At 42.6% G+C, this 15,873-nt stretch overlaps 1 protein-coding gene across 1 annotated transcript in view; it reads left to right on the top strand.

Moving 5' to 3' along the window:
* The window catches only part of LOC147017900 (hedgehog-interacting protein-like), a 221,263-nt gene that overhangs the window by 144,951 nt on the left and 60,439 nt on the right, over positions 1 to 15,873 (top strand). The window contains exons 9-11 of the mRNA XM_085896963.1: positions 8,454 to 8,577; positions 8,658 to 8,785; positions 12,709 to 12,790. Coding sequence (XP_085753089.1) covers positions 8,454 to 8,577; positions 8,658 to 8,785; positions 12,709 to 12,790 — 334 coding nt within the window. The remainder of the gene's footprint in view (positions 1 to 8,453; positions 8,578 to 8,657; positions 8,786 to 12,708; positions 12,791 to 15,873) is intronic.

Below are 15,873 nucleotides of genomic sequence, written 5' to 3'. Positions count from 1 at the left end.
GAGGGTAGATACACACTTGTTCCAAGCTTTATGGCACGAACTGAGATTGCCCTCAATTGGGTTTGCTTTCCATGAGGCAAAGGCAAGTTGTTTCAGGACAACTGCCTCACCACAAGCTTCAGTGAACCATGTGTAGGAGGAAGGGGAGGACAACTAAACACGAGAGGGGATAAATCTGTGCATGAGGGAGAGCAAGTTTCTTTGAAAGAATTCCCAGGATGAATTGATGTTTGAGAAAGTGGCGATGGGAGACCATTCTGGAAGTTTGAAGGCTGCTTGGAGACCCTGCCAGTCGGCTTGAGTGAAATGCCAGACTCGACGGCGCTGAGATGGTTCTCCAATAACAGCCAAAGAGATGTCCACTTTGATAAGCACGTGGTCAGAAGAACCGATTAGAGTGGCGGAAGAACAGCTGCCTTTTTATCCTTTTAAGGATAAACTTTTTCTGAGGTTATCCTTAGAAAAAGGACACTTTAGGATTCTAACCTTTTTTATCCTCTCGCCAAATTCACCACTATTCATGACCGTTTTGTCAGTTTTACCAAGTAGTCTGCTGATAATACTTGCAAAGAAGCGAGACCATCAGTGTGATGGAGCATTAACAAAAGGCGCAGTGGATCTCAGGGGGCATTCTCTGTGTGGATCTTCATAAGACCATACATAGTCGAGGTGCTAATCCATTGCTGCAGTAAATCCAATCATAATCCTGGTTGCCCAGCCTGCCTGCCCACTTTCGCATGACCAATTTTGTACTTGAGGACTCTTGTTGTTTGCGTGTGGGTCCATCGGGTTGTTTTTGGTCAGGGTGCTGGTGATGTCACTTCCTCTTCACGAATGAAACTGCAGTATCTTGTCGTATCAAATGAAGACTTTTATCGGATGGAACGTCTACCAGATAATGCTTGCAAATGGAATACTCAGGTTCACATCCACCTGAGGAACGGTATACTTTGTTATGCAATGTCCTACCTGTGAAGCACCAATCCGACAGTTTATAGCTGGGACGAGAATCAAACCCAGACGAGATGGCGCAAAAGAAAGTGTAATAGCCCCTGCACCATCCTGCCAAACATTACCATTTCTTGTAAATGTAACTAAAATTAATAAATTAACTCAAAACAAGAAAAGCCATCTCAAAGAGAAAGTAGCAGCATATCTGATTGTAAAATCAAGGAAAGTGATAAAAACAATTAATAATATTTTCTATAAAGACCAGCTTTTGTAGCAAGCCTCTCATGAGTGCATGGGATAAAATTAAAAAAAAAACATTTTGATACAACTTCCTCAGGATCAATACCAATAATGGCCAATGCCTGGGATTCAACAGGCCGTCAAGGAGACAGATGTCCAAATGAGGAGGAAATGAAAGAGGAAAAATGTTTTGGTCATTTTCTGCAAATTAATGCTTTGTAAACAGCAGTCATGATGATGGTGGGAGTCGTCGCTTACGCTGAATCTCACCCTATCCTTCCCTCCCCCCCCCCTTCCCAAACCCTCAATGGTGTGATCACTAAGCATCGTGCATTGTGTGATTGCTGTATCGACCAATGTGGGACCCACAGTCATCTGCAAACATCATAGGTATAAACTGGTCCTTGTAGAGATTGATGTTGGCAGATTTTCCTTTCCTGCCTCTGCTTGATAGCCAATCTCTCACATTCAAAGTGGTTGAGGACTTTGCAGCAGATGTTGTGCAAAGCTGACCTGTTTGTGGCCTGATGTTTCCAGCTGACGATTGGAATGGAACAAGACTCGAGTCGACTTAAGGACGTCCTTATAGCTCTTCCTTTGTCAACCAAATGACCATTTACCAGATTTAAGTTGACTGTAGAAAGGCACTCTTGGGATTCTGTGGTCTTCCATGCGTGTGTGGTGTCCTGACCAGAGAAGCTGGGCTTGCATCAGGAAATACTCAATTCCTTGGATGCGACTGCAATCTGGGATTTAGGTGTTGTGTATTCTGTCTTGCCCGGTAATATTGTTGCGAATTCGTGCCCGCCGGCGTGCGAACGGCCACGTAACTCGAATCGCGGCACGTCGCCCACCGGACGGACAATTCTGTCGTGACCCTCTCGGACTAACGCCGGGATCTAGTCACGGGTGGGCCTTTCGGCCTCACCACGATCGTGCCAATCGGTCCCCCGCGTGGTATAGGGTTGTTCGCCAAACTCGACCTACCTACGTACCCACGTGGAGGGTAGACCGGGCGATCGCCTCGGCGAGGTGATCACGAGGTGCGATCACCTCGCCGCAGGTCGACTCCGGACACGGGTCACTTAAGCGATCCGTTCCATACTATCGGGATAACCGAGCGGTGTTATTGTCGGCCTCGACGGTTCCGATTAATTATCGGGCGTATTAAGCCCACTACCAACCCTTTACGTGAAGCAAGATGGAGATTCAATTAAAGAAAAGAGGAAGCGAAACGGGAAAACAGTTCAACACGATGCACATTTATTCCACGGCACACGGAGAGCACACATATACAATTAAACGGAATGCACATAAAGCAATTGCAACAAAAGAAAAAGAAACACAATGCAGATCAACAACCGACTACGCGTGCACACGGCAACACTTAAACAGTTTTACTTTACAGACGGCGCCAACAACACATTTACTCAAAAGCAAAAGAAAAGGGCCACCCTCAAAGACAAGGGGGCAGACGGGGCCTGTGGGCCAATATTTGCGCGGGACCTGAAAGAGCGGTCAGGTCCGCGAGACCGGGTGGATCCTACCCGTGTCTTTGTGATGAGCCGCAAATGTGGCAGCGTGGCGGTGCCCCGACTTCGTGCTTCTTCGCGGGTTTCGTTGGCACTGCTTGGAGTGGGGTGGGAACGGGGCCCCCTTTTCGCACTATCTCAGCTCGGGGGAAAAAAGGGGGGAATTGTTGATGCTCTGGGGAAAGAGTATAGCTGGCTTGCTTGGGTCCCGCGATGAGCGATTCCACCGCGACCTCGTCGCCGACCGCCGTCTTCCTTGCCTCGGACCCGAGCTCTTCGGTCTCTTCCCCAATTCTCCTCAGCCGACTGCAGCAAACCACCTGTATGCCCTCGCCTCCCAACTCCACTCCGCGCTCCAACCCGACTCTGCCCCAAAACTCTCTTCGCCCTTCCAAGGCCGACTCCCTGCTCCTCCAAGGCCGACTCCGCTCAAACCGACCCTCTCAAACTGACTCTGCTCAAACCGACTCTCCTCAAACCGACTCTGCCAACCGACTCCTTTTCAATTCGCCCCGCGCTCGGCGCTTTATAGGCCGGCAGGAGAACCCATATGCAAATTTCTGGATCAGAACGAGCTCGGGGGTGGAGCCACGCTCGCCCATTGGACGGAGGAAAAGGGACGTGAGTCTCCCCAGATCCTAGAATTTGCATATCTCGATTCTACACCGACGCGCCTGGAGGCGGGGTCAAACCGTCCCGCGCTTGCTGATTGGACGGATCAGAAGTGGGCGTGCAGCATTCCTGATCCGAATTCTCCTCGGAAAGGCCGCATTTTGCACTCACGGCTCGGCGCGCATCTTTCACGAGCCCAGGACAGCCCGACGCTCGGTGCTCACAAGTGTTGCGGGAATGGCCGCAGAAGGAGAGGTGAAGGTGGTGGAGGATTTAAGGTGGTGGTTTATGGCCATGGTGCCGTTTGGAATGGTGGTGATGCGATGTTTGCAGGAGCGAGTTGTGAAGGTAAAGATCGTGGCTGTTGGCGTTGTTGTTGTTGTTGTGAAACGGAGTTGTGGTTGGTGGTTGTTGTGTGATGGCGGTTGAGACGTGGTTGGTTCAAAATAAAGATAGAACAGAAAAACGGCTATCTCAAAGGGTCGCAGCCCGAATGAATAACATTTATTCCCTCTAAACAACGGGTTTGGGGCTAACTACACATGTACTTACAGAGATATCTCACCTACGGGATCTGAATGGTGGTTTGCGAATTTCCACAACCGCAACAATATCAATAATCTTACGAAGGCATCGCATATGGAAGTGATCCAGACATTTGATGTGGTGATGATAGGGTGTCCAGCATTTGCATCTATTTATACAGGAGTGTCACTAAAGCAACGGCACAATAGACGCTGATCTTGTTGTCCAAGCAAATGCCACATTCATGCCAGAAGTGATGTGTTAACCTTTCAAACGACACATATGCTTCACTGAGTCTTGATATTACTTCATCGTCAATCATTGCATTTTGAGAGAGGACACCTCCAAGGTAGCAGAACTTATCTACAGCTTTGAATGGTGTGTCATCAATGGTAATGGATGCGATGGGATATGCACCTTCTTGTATCAGCTGAAGCATAGCCTAGGTCTTCTTGAGGCTGATCCTAAAGCCATAGCGACGAGCAGATTGCGCAAAGCAGTTGACAATAATTTGCATATCTTTGAGATTATGACTGAAGAGTGTACCATCATCAGCGAAAAGCAGATCAGGAGAAACATTTCCATGATTCTGGAATTGGCCTTCAGATGCTGCAAATTGAAGACAACACCATCGGTGCGAAACTGGATCATCACTCCCCAGGTGCAATCCTTGAAGACATCGTGAAGCATAGATGTAAACACAATGATAAATAATAGAGGATTTTGGATACAACCTTGCTTTGTTGCCGTTGGTGATGGAATGACTCAGAAGTACATCTGCTGTTCCTCACACGAGCAACCATGCCATCATGGAAGGATGTGATGATGTTGACCAACTTAACAGGACAACCGACCTTGTACAGCAGCTTCAATAAGCCTTCTCTACGGACCAAATTCAATGTTTTCATAAGATCAACGAAGACAATGTACAGATCAGGATGTTGTCTTCTGCTCTTTTCCTGAACTTGATGAGCGGCAAACATCATATCCATCATGCCTCGTCCAGCAGGAAAGTCGCACTGACTTTCTGGGGTGACGCTGTTGACAATTTTTGATGACAGGTGCTTAACAATGATGCGGGTGAGTATTTTCCCAGCAATAGATAGTGGGGACATGCCATGAGAGTTGTCGACACACGACCTTTCACCTTTGCATTATTTTGTACAGGGGAACGATTGTGGCATATTTGAAGTCCTGGGGTAATGACTCCTCGCTTCAGACGGTATTGGAGAATTTGGTCACTCGAGTGACGAGGTTGGCACCGCCAAACTTGAAAACCTCAGAGGGGAGGGATACCATCATCACCAGGAACCTTTCCAGAAGAGTAAAACAATAGTAATATGATCATAATGAAGTATTAAATTGACATGCAAAACATTAACATGCTGACTTGTACGTGAAGTCAACTTTGATATATGAGCAACACAAGAAAGGCCACTGCAAAGGGTGACAGCTAGTAATTCAATAAAAGTCATTTCCTTTCGCTACCGGCATGCCACAGAATGAAAGGACACCATTTAAAGCTTTGCTTAAAGAAATGGGAATAATTTTACACTTACAGATGGATTGAACAACATTTTATAGAGAGAGCATTTGAAAATATTTTCAGAATTCAAGTTGAGAGAATCAACAACATTCAGTTCTTGTCTTTCAGATGAATTGGGAACAACAAAGTGGAATAATCAGCAAGGTGAAATAGGCAGTTCATGAGAGTTTTCGATAGGCCATTATTGTAAGTTATGAATATCAACAATAATTTTCGATATGCCATTAATGTATAATAATAATAATAAAACTAAAGGACCTGATATACCTTGTCATACTCTGGAAGAAACAGGAAGAGATGAGGAAGAGTAATGAATTAACGATCTTTCTAATTATCCCCCAAAATCATTCATTTATTTCACTTCCTCTCCACCCCTCCCCCTCTGCCTCCTCTTCTCTCTTCCACTGCCCTCCTCCTCCCTCCTTCCTGCAGGTAATAAGTCAAGAGCCCATGGCAGTTGAATAAAGTGATTCTTCATGACGATAATACTAACTCCATAATACCATGTTTATCTTTGCCATTGTTATATTTGATTGTGTGCTTCACAAGAAAAGGAATCTAAGTAGAACACGTTTCTGAAAAGGACCTTCAAAGATGCCACCAGAATGTACAATAGACAGGTTTAGATTAAAGATCATTGCGGTTATATGGAATAAAAATGGTTGTTCAGCAAGTTTGTGGCTTCATATCGAATTTAAATAAAATATGAGTAATTGTTCAGTTGAATGGTTAAAATGGTTTTTAAAGAAGTCTGTAAGAAAAAAAAAGAATACAAAAATGGAATATTTTTGATAATTTTGGTCATTGGTTAATTGTTTTTTTGGGGCTGTGGATTTATTGATAACCTTCTGCTTAATGTGTTGACAAGTTCATGTTATCAAGTAGACATCAGTATGGAATCGGAGAGGGGTTGAACTCTCAATAGTCAGATCTTGCTTCTCTTTAAACAGGTAAAAAGTAAAAATCATAAAAGGTACGATCTTCATAATTGTTGATACGAGCTGACGGGCACTTAAGTGCAGCAATACCCCGATTGACTTCACCTCTTTTTATTAATACCATTTGTGTCGCCTCAACTCGCACTTATATATCACTTTAAAAGTCAGACCTTTTATTGTCGAATGTTTTCAGAACTTACAAGACTGATAAAGATGCTAAAATACATCGCTAGATTACCAAATCGGGAGATCGCAAAATAGCCGAAAGAACTACAGTACTTTGCTTCACACAAAAAGAAATGTCCTGTACTGTAGATTGGTTAAGAGGCATTATAAAAGTGTTACCTTGGAAGTGGAATTAGATGTTATTCATCGAATGGATGCTGGGTTATTACCCCTGCCATCAAAGATGAGCGGAGGTTATGTTTTCATCCATGTCTGTCTGTGAACAGGATATATAAAAAGTTGCGGACGGATTCGGACGAAATTTTTTGGTTGACAGGTTGGGTGTGTGACATTTCCGAATTGATTTGATTTTGGTGAAGACGCGCATCCAGATCTGAGAATTTTACAGTGATTCTTCACCATTGAGAGATGGGGTCAGGAACGATTTATAACATATCTCAAAAAGGTATAGACAGATTTGGACGAAACTTAGTTGACAGGTTGGTTTAATTTGTGACAAGGAAGAATTGATTAGATTTTGGTGAATATCCGAATCCAGATCCGGATACGAGAATTTATTAATTTTTCAAGTGATGATTCACCATTGAAAGATGCAGCCAAAAATTATATGAGGCACCGCGAGGAGGAGTGATGTAAGGGACACATCGACCATTTTGGAGTTAATGCCATATAGCACTATTTTAACCCTTACCCTATCATCCGAGCCTATCATCATCATATCATTAAAAAATGTCGCTTACATCACTCCTCCTCGCGGGGCCTCATATATATACCATGATATTTCAAAAAGTTGTGGATGAGTTATGCCAAAACTAGGTCGATGAGTTGCTTCGGTGACAAGAACAAGTTGATCAGATTTTGGTTCAGGACTGGATCCAGATCCGGCCTATCGACGAAATACAAAACGTAAAGTGTTTAGCTTGGCGGAGATATGCGCTACTGAGTGCTTTTCTAGTTAAGTTTGCCTTTGTTGCGTACCATCGATAAATATGCCAACGTTCATTGAAGAATGAGGAAGAAGAAGCGGTACCACCAACTTTGACTGCTTCCAGAAGAGGTGTATATATATATATATATATATATATATATATATATATATATATATATATATATATATATATATATATATATATATATATATATATATATATATATATATATGTCTGGCAATTGGTTTATTTATACATACGTGTACTTGAATATAACTGTTATTAATCAAAAAGGGTAATATCTTAAGACAAAAAGCAAAATGTAATACCTGAAATGGTGATGTTGGGAATGTATCCCCTGCTTATTCCTTTAATTTTTATGAGAAAAATTGTTTTGATTATGTCATTTCAATATTTGTCACACTTTTCAACAATGCACCTCCAACGCAAACTGGGGTATTACTGAACTGTTTTTCTCAAACAGCTCATATAACTATGTTCTGTGATAGTTGCATTATTTAATTAGTTTCAAATTGGTACATTATTTTGTGTGTACATATATTATTACAATTGAATTCTAGATTAAGTTTCACATCCACTTCTCCACGTTAGCACACACACCACCAGGGGGCACTATTTCAGCTACATACATACATATATACATACATACATCCATACATACATACATACGCGATAGCTGCATTGTAGTAAGATTATTATGAAGTCACTCCGAGTTGACTGTTCATAGAGAAAGATATTTGATGAAGAAAGATTTCACAGTTCATTGCGAATCATGTGCTGGTTTATTTTATTGTCAATCATTTAATATGAAGTCACTCCGAGTTGGCTGTTCATCTTGAAAGATATTTGATGAAGAAAGATTTCACAGTTCATTGCGAATCATGTGCTGGTTTATTTTATTGTCAATCATTTAATCTTCATGGGAGTCCCGATAAAACAAATTATTATGCTTCTTTGCCATCTCTCTCCTCAGACACAGAACCAGAAACATTTGCTGAATGGCCAGCTCATGACCAAACATTGGTTGGTGGCCATTTTTACCATGGATGCCAATCAAGGCGCCTTGCTGGTGGATATGTATTTGGAGACCGATCTGGGTATGGTGCCTGCACAGGTTATCCATTCACATGCCTATGGGTGCGATTCCCTGACTAATTATGTACCTTCATCCCTACAGGCAGTTGATGTGGTTGAGTTCCACATGGCGAATGCGGCGATTGGCGTTTGCAGGTGTTGAATGTGCTCGTGTGGGGCTGAACGGCTGGATGGAAGGCAGTCTTATGGGCATCGGACGCGGGGAGGACGGTGGGAGAACCGCCTCGTGATGTAGCGATACACAGCGACAGCACATTGTACGACAATGTCACACCATGCTATCATGTCATCTTGTGGCATTCCACAATACTCTTTAATATTTACACCACTCGATGACATCATGAAGCATTATAATATTTCACCATGCAGTCACTGGGCACTAAAAAATGACATGACACCATATCATTATACAGCATGTCCATAAAGTCCTTGTGCAACTTTCAACTTTTATACCTTTTGATATACACATGATATAAACTAACTATAAATAGTTCATAAAAGCATAATTCACTAGAAGGGCACTCCTCAATGTCACGACATCGCCAGATAAGCCTCCACCCAGATTATTACATCATTATACATACTTGTACCAAGTTTGATTTAAATCCCTGAACCCAGATTCAAAATGTTAAATAATTCTGTCTGCCAGATGATGTGTCTGATCAGGTTGAAATTTTAGACTTGTATTTCCCATGACCACAAGATCATAACTGTGATGCTTCACGTCGATTGATGAAGCGGTTCAAGAGAAAAAAAATTTTTTAAGATGATCATTCAAACTAATATGGCTGCCAGACCATGTGACCTTAATTATTCATAAACACTCTGGTATCCCCAAGGCTTGGGGAACATGTGGGTGAAGTTTATCCTTGATCTGTCGAGCTGTTCTGGAGAATTCGATTTTTCAAGGTTGATGCTTCAAAAAATCATAGTTGCCAAACCATTTGACCTATGACATCATAGGTGGAGAACTTTTTGTTCCTCATGGATAGATCATTCATCCATCCATCCATTGGGACCATACTCTGTGAAGAGCGTTGGTGCTGCCTAAGCAGTCTCCTTGGCAATTGGGCACAATACTAGACGGGTCACGATAGATATATAATAATCAGACCTGTAAAGTTTCGCCTTGATCTGTTCAGCCGTTCCAGAGAACAATATTTTTGAACGTTTTTATGTTTAAAAAAATGTATATATGGCTGCCAAACCACATGACCAATGACGTCATAAACCCACCCCCCCCCACCCCTTTCCCCATACAATTTATTTTATCCCTAGATGACCCTCAAAAATTTTCATACTGATCGGATAAAGCGTTCGACGTATGGAATTATGATGTCATAATGAAGCCACATATGACATCATTAAACTAGTGTGATTTATATCCCTGAATCCAGGTTCATAATAAAAAAGAGTTATGTCTGTCAGGCCATGCATCTGATCTGGTTGAAATTTAAAACACCTATTCCACATGACTACTAGATCATAATTGTGACCTTTCATGTCGATTGATGAAGCGGTTCAAAAGAGAGAATTTTTCAGATTTTCGTTCAATCCAATATGGCTGCCAGACCATATGACCTATTAATTATTTGTAAACACCCTGGTATCTGCAAGGCTTGGGGAACACATGGGTGAAGTTTCCCCTTGATCAGTTCAGCCATTCTGGAGAAGATTATTTTTAAAGATTTGAAGGTAAATCCAAGATGGCTGCCAAACCATGTGACCCATGACATCATAGCTTGAGAACTTTTTGTTCTTCATGAATATGCGATCATACCTGTAAAGTTTTGTCTCGATATGTTCAGCCGTTTCAGAGAAGATTTTTGAAGGTTTGTATGTTAAAAACAATATGGCTGCCGAATTATGTGACCGATGACATCATCATCCCCCCCCCCTCCATACAATTCAGCCCGAGATGACCTCAAAATTTTTCAAATTGATTGGATAAAGCGTTTGACGTATGCAATTATGATGTCATAATGAAGCCACCTATCACACCATCAAAAAATCATACTCGTTTCCCATGGGAAGTACGTCACAAGTGGCAAGTTTCAATTTTTTCCGTGGAATGGTTTCAGAGATAGAGGTGCAAAGTTTTTCCTTTTTTTTCCAACATGGCTGCCAAACAACATGACCTATGACGTCATAATTATCAAAAAAAATTCTGCATGAGTAGTCGCACCTATAGTGAAAATGTTGCGTCAATCGGATGAGCGGTTGTAGAGAAAACAGAGAAAATTAGCATGGACATATGTATGTACGGACAGAGGGACAACCCGAAAACGTAATGCGACCAGTGACTTTGTCAACGGAGGCATAATAAACGTTTAACACAATGCAGTTCTTTTTTTAACGTTTCAATATAACTGCTATCTGCTATAATAGTTTTCAATCCAATTTCCTTATTCTCTAAAAACGTTCTCCAGTTGCTGCTGAGTGGTGTTTTGAATTGTATTTGTGATTCTAGCTTTAAAATTCCTCCAAAGAATGGGGTTTTGATGAATAAAGTTTTAAATGGCTCCATAAAAATAAGTCCAATGGGGACAGGTCAGGGGAATGCAGTAGTCAAGCAAGTGGTCCATGCCTACCGAGCCACTTCTCAGGGAAGACAACATCTAAAAACTCTCACACACCACAATTAAAGTGGCAAGGAGTATCTTGCTGGAAGAAGGTGCTAGCTAAAAGATTTAATCGACGTAGTTGAGGGATCAAGAACTTCTGTGACATAGCCAGATAACGTTCACCATTCATTGTTGCTCCTTCAAAAAAGAAAGGACCAATAATTAATCTATGACTTTCTGAGCGCACACCAGAAATTAACTTTTTGGGAGTCTCTTTCATGTTGCCAAATTTCCAGAAGTTTCTCTTCTGTCCACCAAATGCAACAGTTGTGACAGTTGACTTTTTGGTTTTTTATTTCTCCTTTTTTCATCTATAGTCGAGGCGTGTGGAAGACCTACTACTAGTACATTGAACGGATCAGGACCCAATAGGACAAAAGGAACAGTTGAGAGAGGGGGGAAATACCAACAGCAGAGTTGAAGACCAAGAGAGAGGGAGGCTTGGACAAACAATGGGTGTGGTGAAGAATGGGGGCCAGGAGAGGATGCTGGGGTGGCAAGATGGATACAGAGGGAAACTCTCAGGAGGAAAAACTGGGAATTTGGAAGAAGGAGGGACTGAGGTGGGATGGAGGGGGTGGGGGTTAACAAGGGTACAAAATATCATGGTTTGGGATTGGGGACTATCTGAGATGGTTGTGAACAGCTGCCAGAAATGCCAGACTTTACCAGAAATGTGGAATGTTGCCTCATCAGAAAATGTCACCTCATCAAGAAACCCAGGGGAATCGAGGACTTTTCATTTGAAGAGTTGAGAAAAATCTAACATTGCATCGTAGTCTTCTTTGTGTAACATTAGAACTACCTGGATCTTGTAAGCATGTTCATGCAACATGGCTTTGAGAATTTTGTGCATGGTTGTACAGAATGTGTTGAATGTTAAATTCAAGTGATGCACGTCACAATGCTTTGCCTGGAATTCATTCAAATGATTCTGAGACAGCTGCTACGGCTTCATCACTGACTTTGTCACCTTCCGGATTGTTTGTCATTTACTGAACATCATTAAACTAGTGTGGTTTGTCATTTCTTTTAACCTCTTCATCCAATTATTAATTGAGGTCCTGTGTGGTGCATCTTTCTTTCAATGAGTGGTGAATTTTCTTCTCACGATTATGGACTTCAGTTCAGCTCACCATAACACACAGTTTGCCTTTTATTTGTCTTATGTTGCCGTCTTCCATCAGTTAGAGATCTGAAAAAAAAACAGAATCTGGATGAAGCATAGAAAATTTAACTGTATTGAGTAAAATCTTTATGAATTATGCTTTCATGTGCCATTTACAGTTTGCTTCTGTCGTGTTTACATTCAACGTTATAGAGGTTCAAAGTTGTACAAGGACTTTATGGACACCCTGTATAGCTTGCTATGCTAGACATTCAATGAAAGTATAATTTAAATCATTTACATCATCCCAAGCAGCAAAACAAATATTTTAATCACTTCATTAATTTTTCAGAGAAAAATTATGACTTTGTCATTAATGTTACTACATTTATGTTGAACAGGAGAAATATATCTACTGACGAGTGGCAAAGAAGCTGGGCAAGCTGAAGTGGGGCGTGTATACCGCCTGGTCGATCTTCGTCGGTATGTGTTGCAGTCATGAGCAAAGAGGGTCTTTCGGTCTGCTTATTAGATGTCCCAGAAATGGGCTTAAGCAATGGGATATTTGTTGTTGAATATTAAAAATGAAGTGTTAAAAATGCAACTTGACTCAATACTTCCGGTTCTGGGTTTGGAGCGTTGGCAGGTCTCCTTCAGGGCTATGCTGACGATCTCAAAGTTAAGTTTCCGGTCATTATCTGTCCCATTTTAACTGTTTATTTTCTCACCTACATGTTACTGTGTGTTCCTAGTTCGGTTTTGTTTCAAAAATCGTGCTATTTTGTCAGTTTTCGTCATCCTTGTCTTACCGAGTGCTTGAGGCCTACCCATCGTTCCCCTCGGCGTACGATCATGTTTATTTGTATTTTCTCCCCATTACCTTCAATTTCTATCTTCCCCACTTTCTCAACGTACACCCGTCCCTCCCAACTAAACACTATTTCTTGTCTTAAATCAAAAAAAAAAAACTACCTTTCTCCTTGCACACTCACAAGTCTCGATTCTTCTTCTTCTTCATCTCCTATTCTTCTTCCTCCTGCCGGCACACCATCTTTATTCTACTGAGCTGACCCTCTCTCGCTATTACCTTCACGATTTCTTCCAATCTACAACCTTCCATTCCCGAATCTTACCTGTTCTTAAAAAATACATCAAAAAATAATAATCTTCCTTGTATCCTTTCGATCTCCACACATCCTGTAACCACGTGTCTCTCTCTACTCTTCCTGCTACTTTTCATCGACCCAGCAGCTTCACACTGTGTTTACCATCCAAATTCACCACACACTTCCACGATTTTACTTCAACCTTCCCTTTTCCAAATGTTATGCAATCCTTATTTAAAATAAATAATTTCACTTTTGACGATACACCTCCCAGAGCCAAGTGCTTCTCCCATAACCACGTGATCTGTTTCGACCCCCTGCGTTTATCGATCCAATTTCACCATTCACCTCACGATTTTTTCAGCAACACTTCCATGACCTAATCTGATGAAAACTCTCTCAAACAACAATAATCATAATAAATAATAAAACCGATCTCTTATAATGCTTCATCTTCCTCTTTCACACATGTGGTACTCTTTACTGAATCATAATGCACTACTCTTCCACTATTTAAACAGACTGCTCTCAATTCGACCTCTCCTTCATACCTTGCCTAAAAAAATCCAACTGTTACAGTATTTCTTCTCTTCATTCTCTGAAGAAATTGCAGACCCTTCAGTATTGAAGACAGTCCGTACTGCCAAGAATCTAGGCCAAGAACAGTTTGATCAACTCACAAAGGAATGTCTCCGAGACAGAACCAAGTCAATCGCCATTCTCTGAATTTGCCTTTATTGCATCCATCAAGAAACATGTTTAATCGCATCTCTGACCTGAAACTTAAAATAAAAACCCAGTTTGCTATGAATGTTCACTTTCCATCAATCATTCTTTTTTTTCCAATTTCAGTGCCAACTCACTCCTCTCACCCCTCACTCTCTAAGCAAGATCACACTCTTCTCCCTCCAAGCCTCCCTCTCACCTCTCTCAAAAACTCCCCCCTCACCTTTCTCCCACCATTCATTCCCCTCACTCATCCTTCTCAAAGTCCCCCCCCCTCTCATCCACAAAGCTGCCTCCTTCCCCTGCCCTCTCACCTCCATCTCTTCACTCCACCTCCTCAAATCCTCAACTGCCTTCTTCCCCCTTTCTTGTGCCCCCTCTTCCACGGCACCACAGAGCCTTTTCTCCTCCTCATCCGGCCCCCTTCCCTAGCGATTCTGCAATCCCCCACACTCTTTCAACAACCCTCCTTAGCTCCCCCCCCCTCATCCTTTGTCCTACCCTCCCCCTCCACTCCCACCCCTCTGCACCCAAAGCCTCCTCCCCTCCCTTTTCATTAACAGTGTGGACCTCAAATATCCGAGGCCTTCGCTCAAACCTTTCAGATCTCTCCATACAGGTTGCCACTGACAAACCAGAGATAATCTGCCTAACAGGAACTTTCTTCCCCCAATATGTGTCTGACTCCCAAGTATCTCTCCCTGGTTACTCCCTCCTCCGGTTTGACAGACCTGAGCCTCGCCCTGGTGGAGGAGTTGCTCTCTTCATCAAAGACTCTATTCCTCACTCTCTTTGCACTGCCCTCACTCCCCCACACCGCCAGGAATACCTCTAGCTACGGCTTCCCCTCCACTCCCACCTCATGTTTATATGTGTACTGCACCGTCCACCTAACAGTGATGACTCCATCGACACCTCACTATCCGAAAACATGGACCATCTTCTATCTTCTCATCCAAACTCTCTCTTCCTCATATGTGGCGACTTCCATTGTCATCATGCCAGTTGACCAGGTGTGGGTACCTCTCTCACCTTTCATGGCACTTCAGCAAAAGCTTTCTGCGATTCATTGGGACTGACTCAATCGATCAACTTCCCGACCCGGATCTCAACCAATGGTACTCCATCTCTTCTGGATCTGATTTTGACAAATTTCCCTGACAATATCTGCTGCTCTTTTTCCGCTCCAATCGTTCTTCTGACCACATCCTTGTCAAAGTGGACATCTCTCTGGCTATTATCAGAGAACCACCTCACCGCCGTCGAGTCTGGCATTTCACTCAAGCCGACTGGCAGGGTCTCCGAGCAGCCATCAAACTTAGACTGGTCTCCTATCACTACTTTCTCAAACATCAACTCATCCTGGGAATTCTTTCAAAGAAACTTGCTCTTCCTCATGCACAGATTTCCCCCTCTCGTCTTCAGTTGTCCTACCCTTCCTCCCGCCCTTGGTTCACTGAAGCTTGTGGTGAGGCAGTTGTCCTGAAACAACTTGCCTTTGCCTCATGGAAAGCAAACCCAACTGAGGGTAATCTCAGTTCCTTCCATAAAGCTTGGAACAAGTGTGTATCTACCCTCAGGAGAGCCAAAATAAAACATCTTTCTAAGCTCAAGTCTGAACTTTCAAACCGCTCTCCCTCCTCAAAATCCTGGTGGCATCAAATCAAATCTGTTTCTGGTGTATATTCCCCCTTCATCTTCTCCCTTAACTCAAATGGCCACACTGCTGATACC

The sequence above is a fragment of the Eptatretus burgeri genome, chromosome 10, assembly GCF_056783735.1.
Source record: "Eptatretus burgeri isolate ZD-2024b chromosome 10, Ebu_testis_v1, whole genome shotgun sequence".
Classification (NCBI taxonomy): Eukaryota; Metazoa; Chordata; class Myxini; order Myxiniformes; family Myxinidae; genus Eptatretus; species Eptatretus burgeri.
Note: the sequence above shows the minus strand (reverse complement) of the source record. Positions and strands in the feature narration are given on the sequence as shown.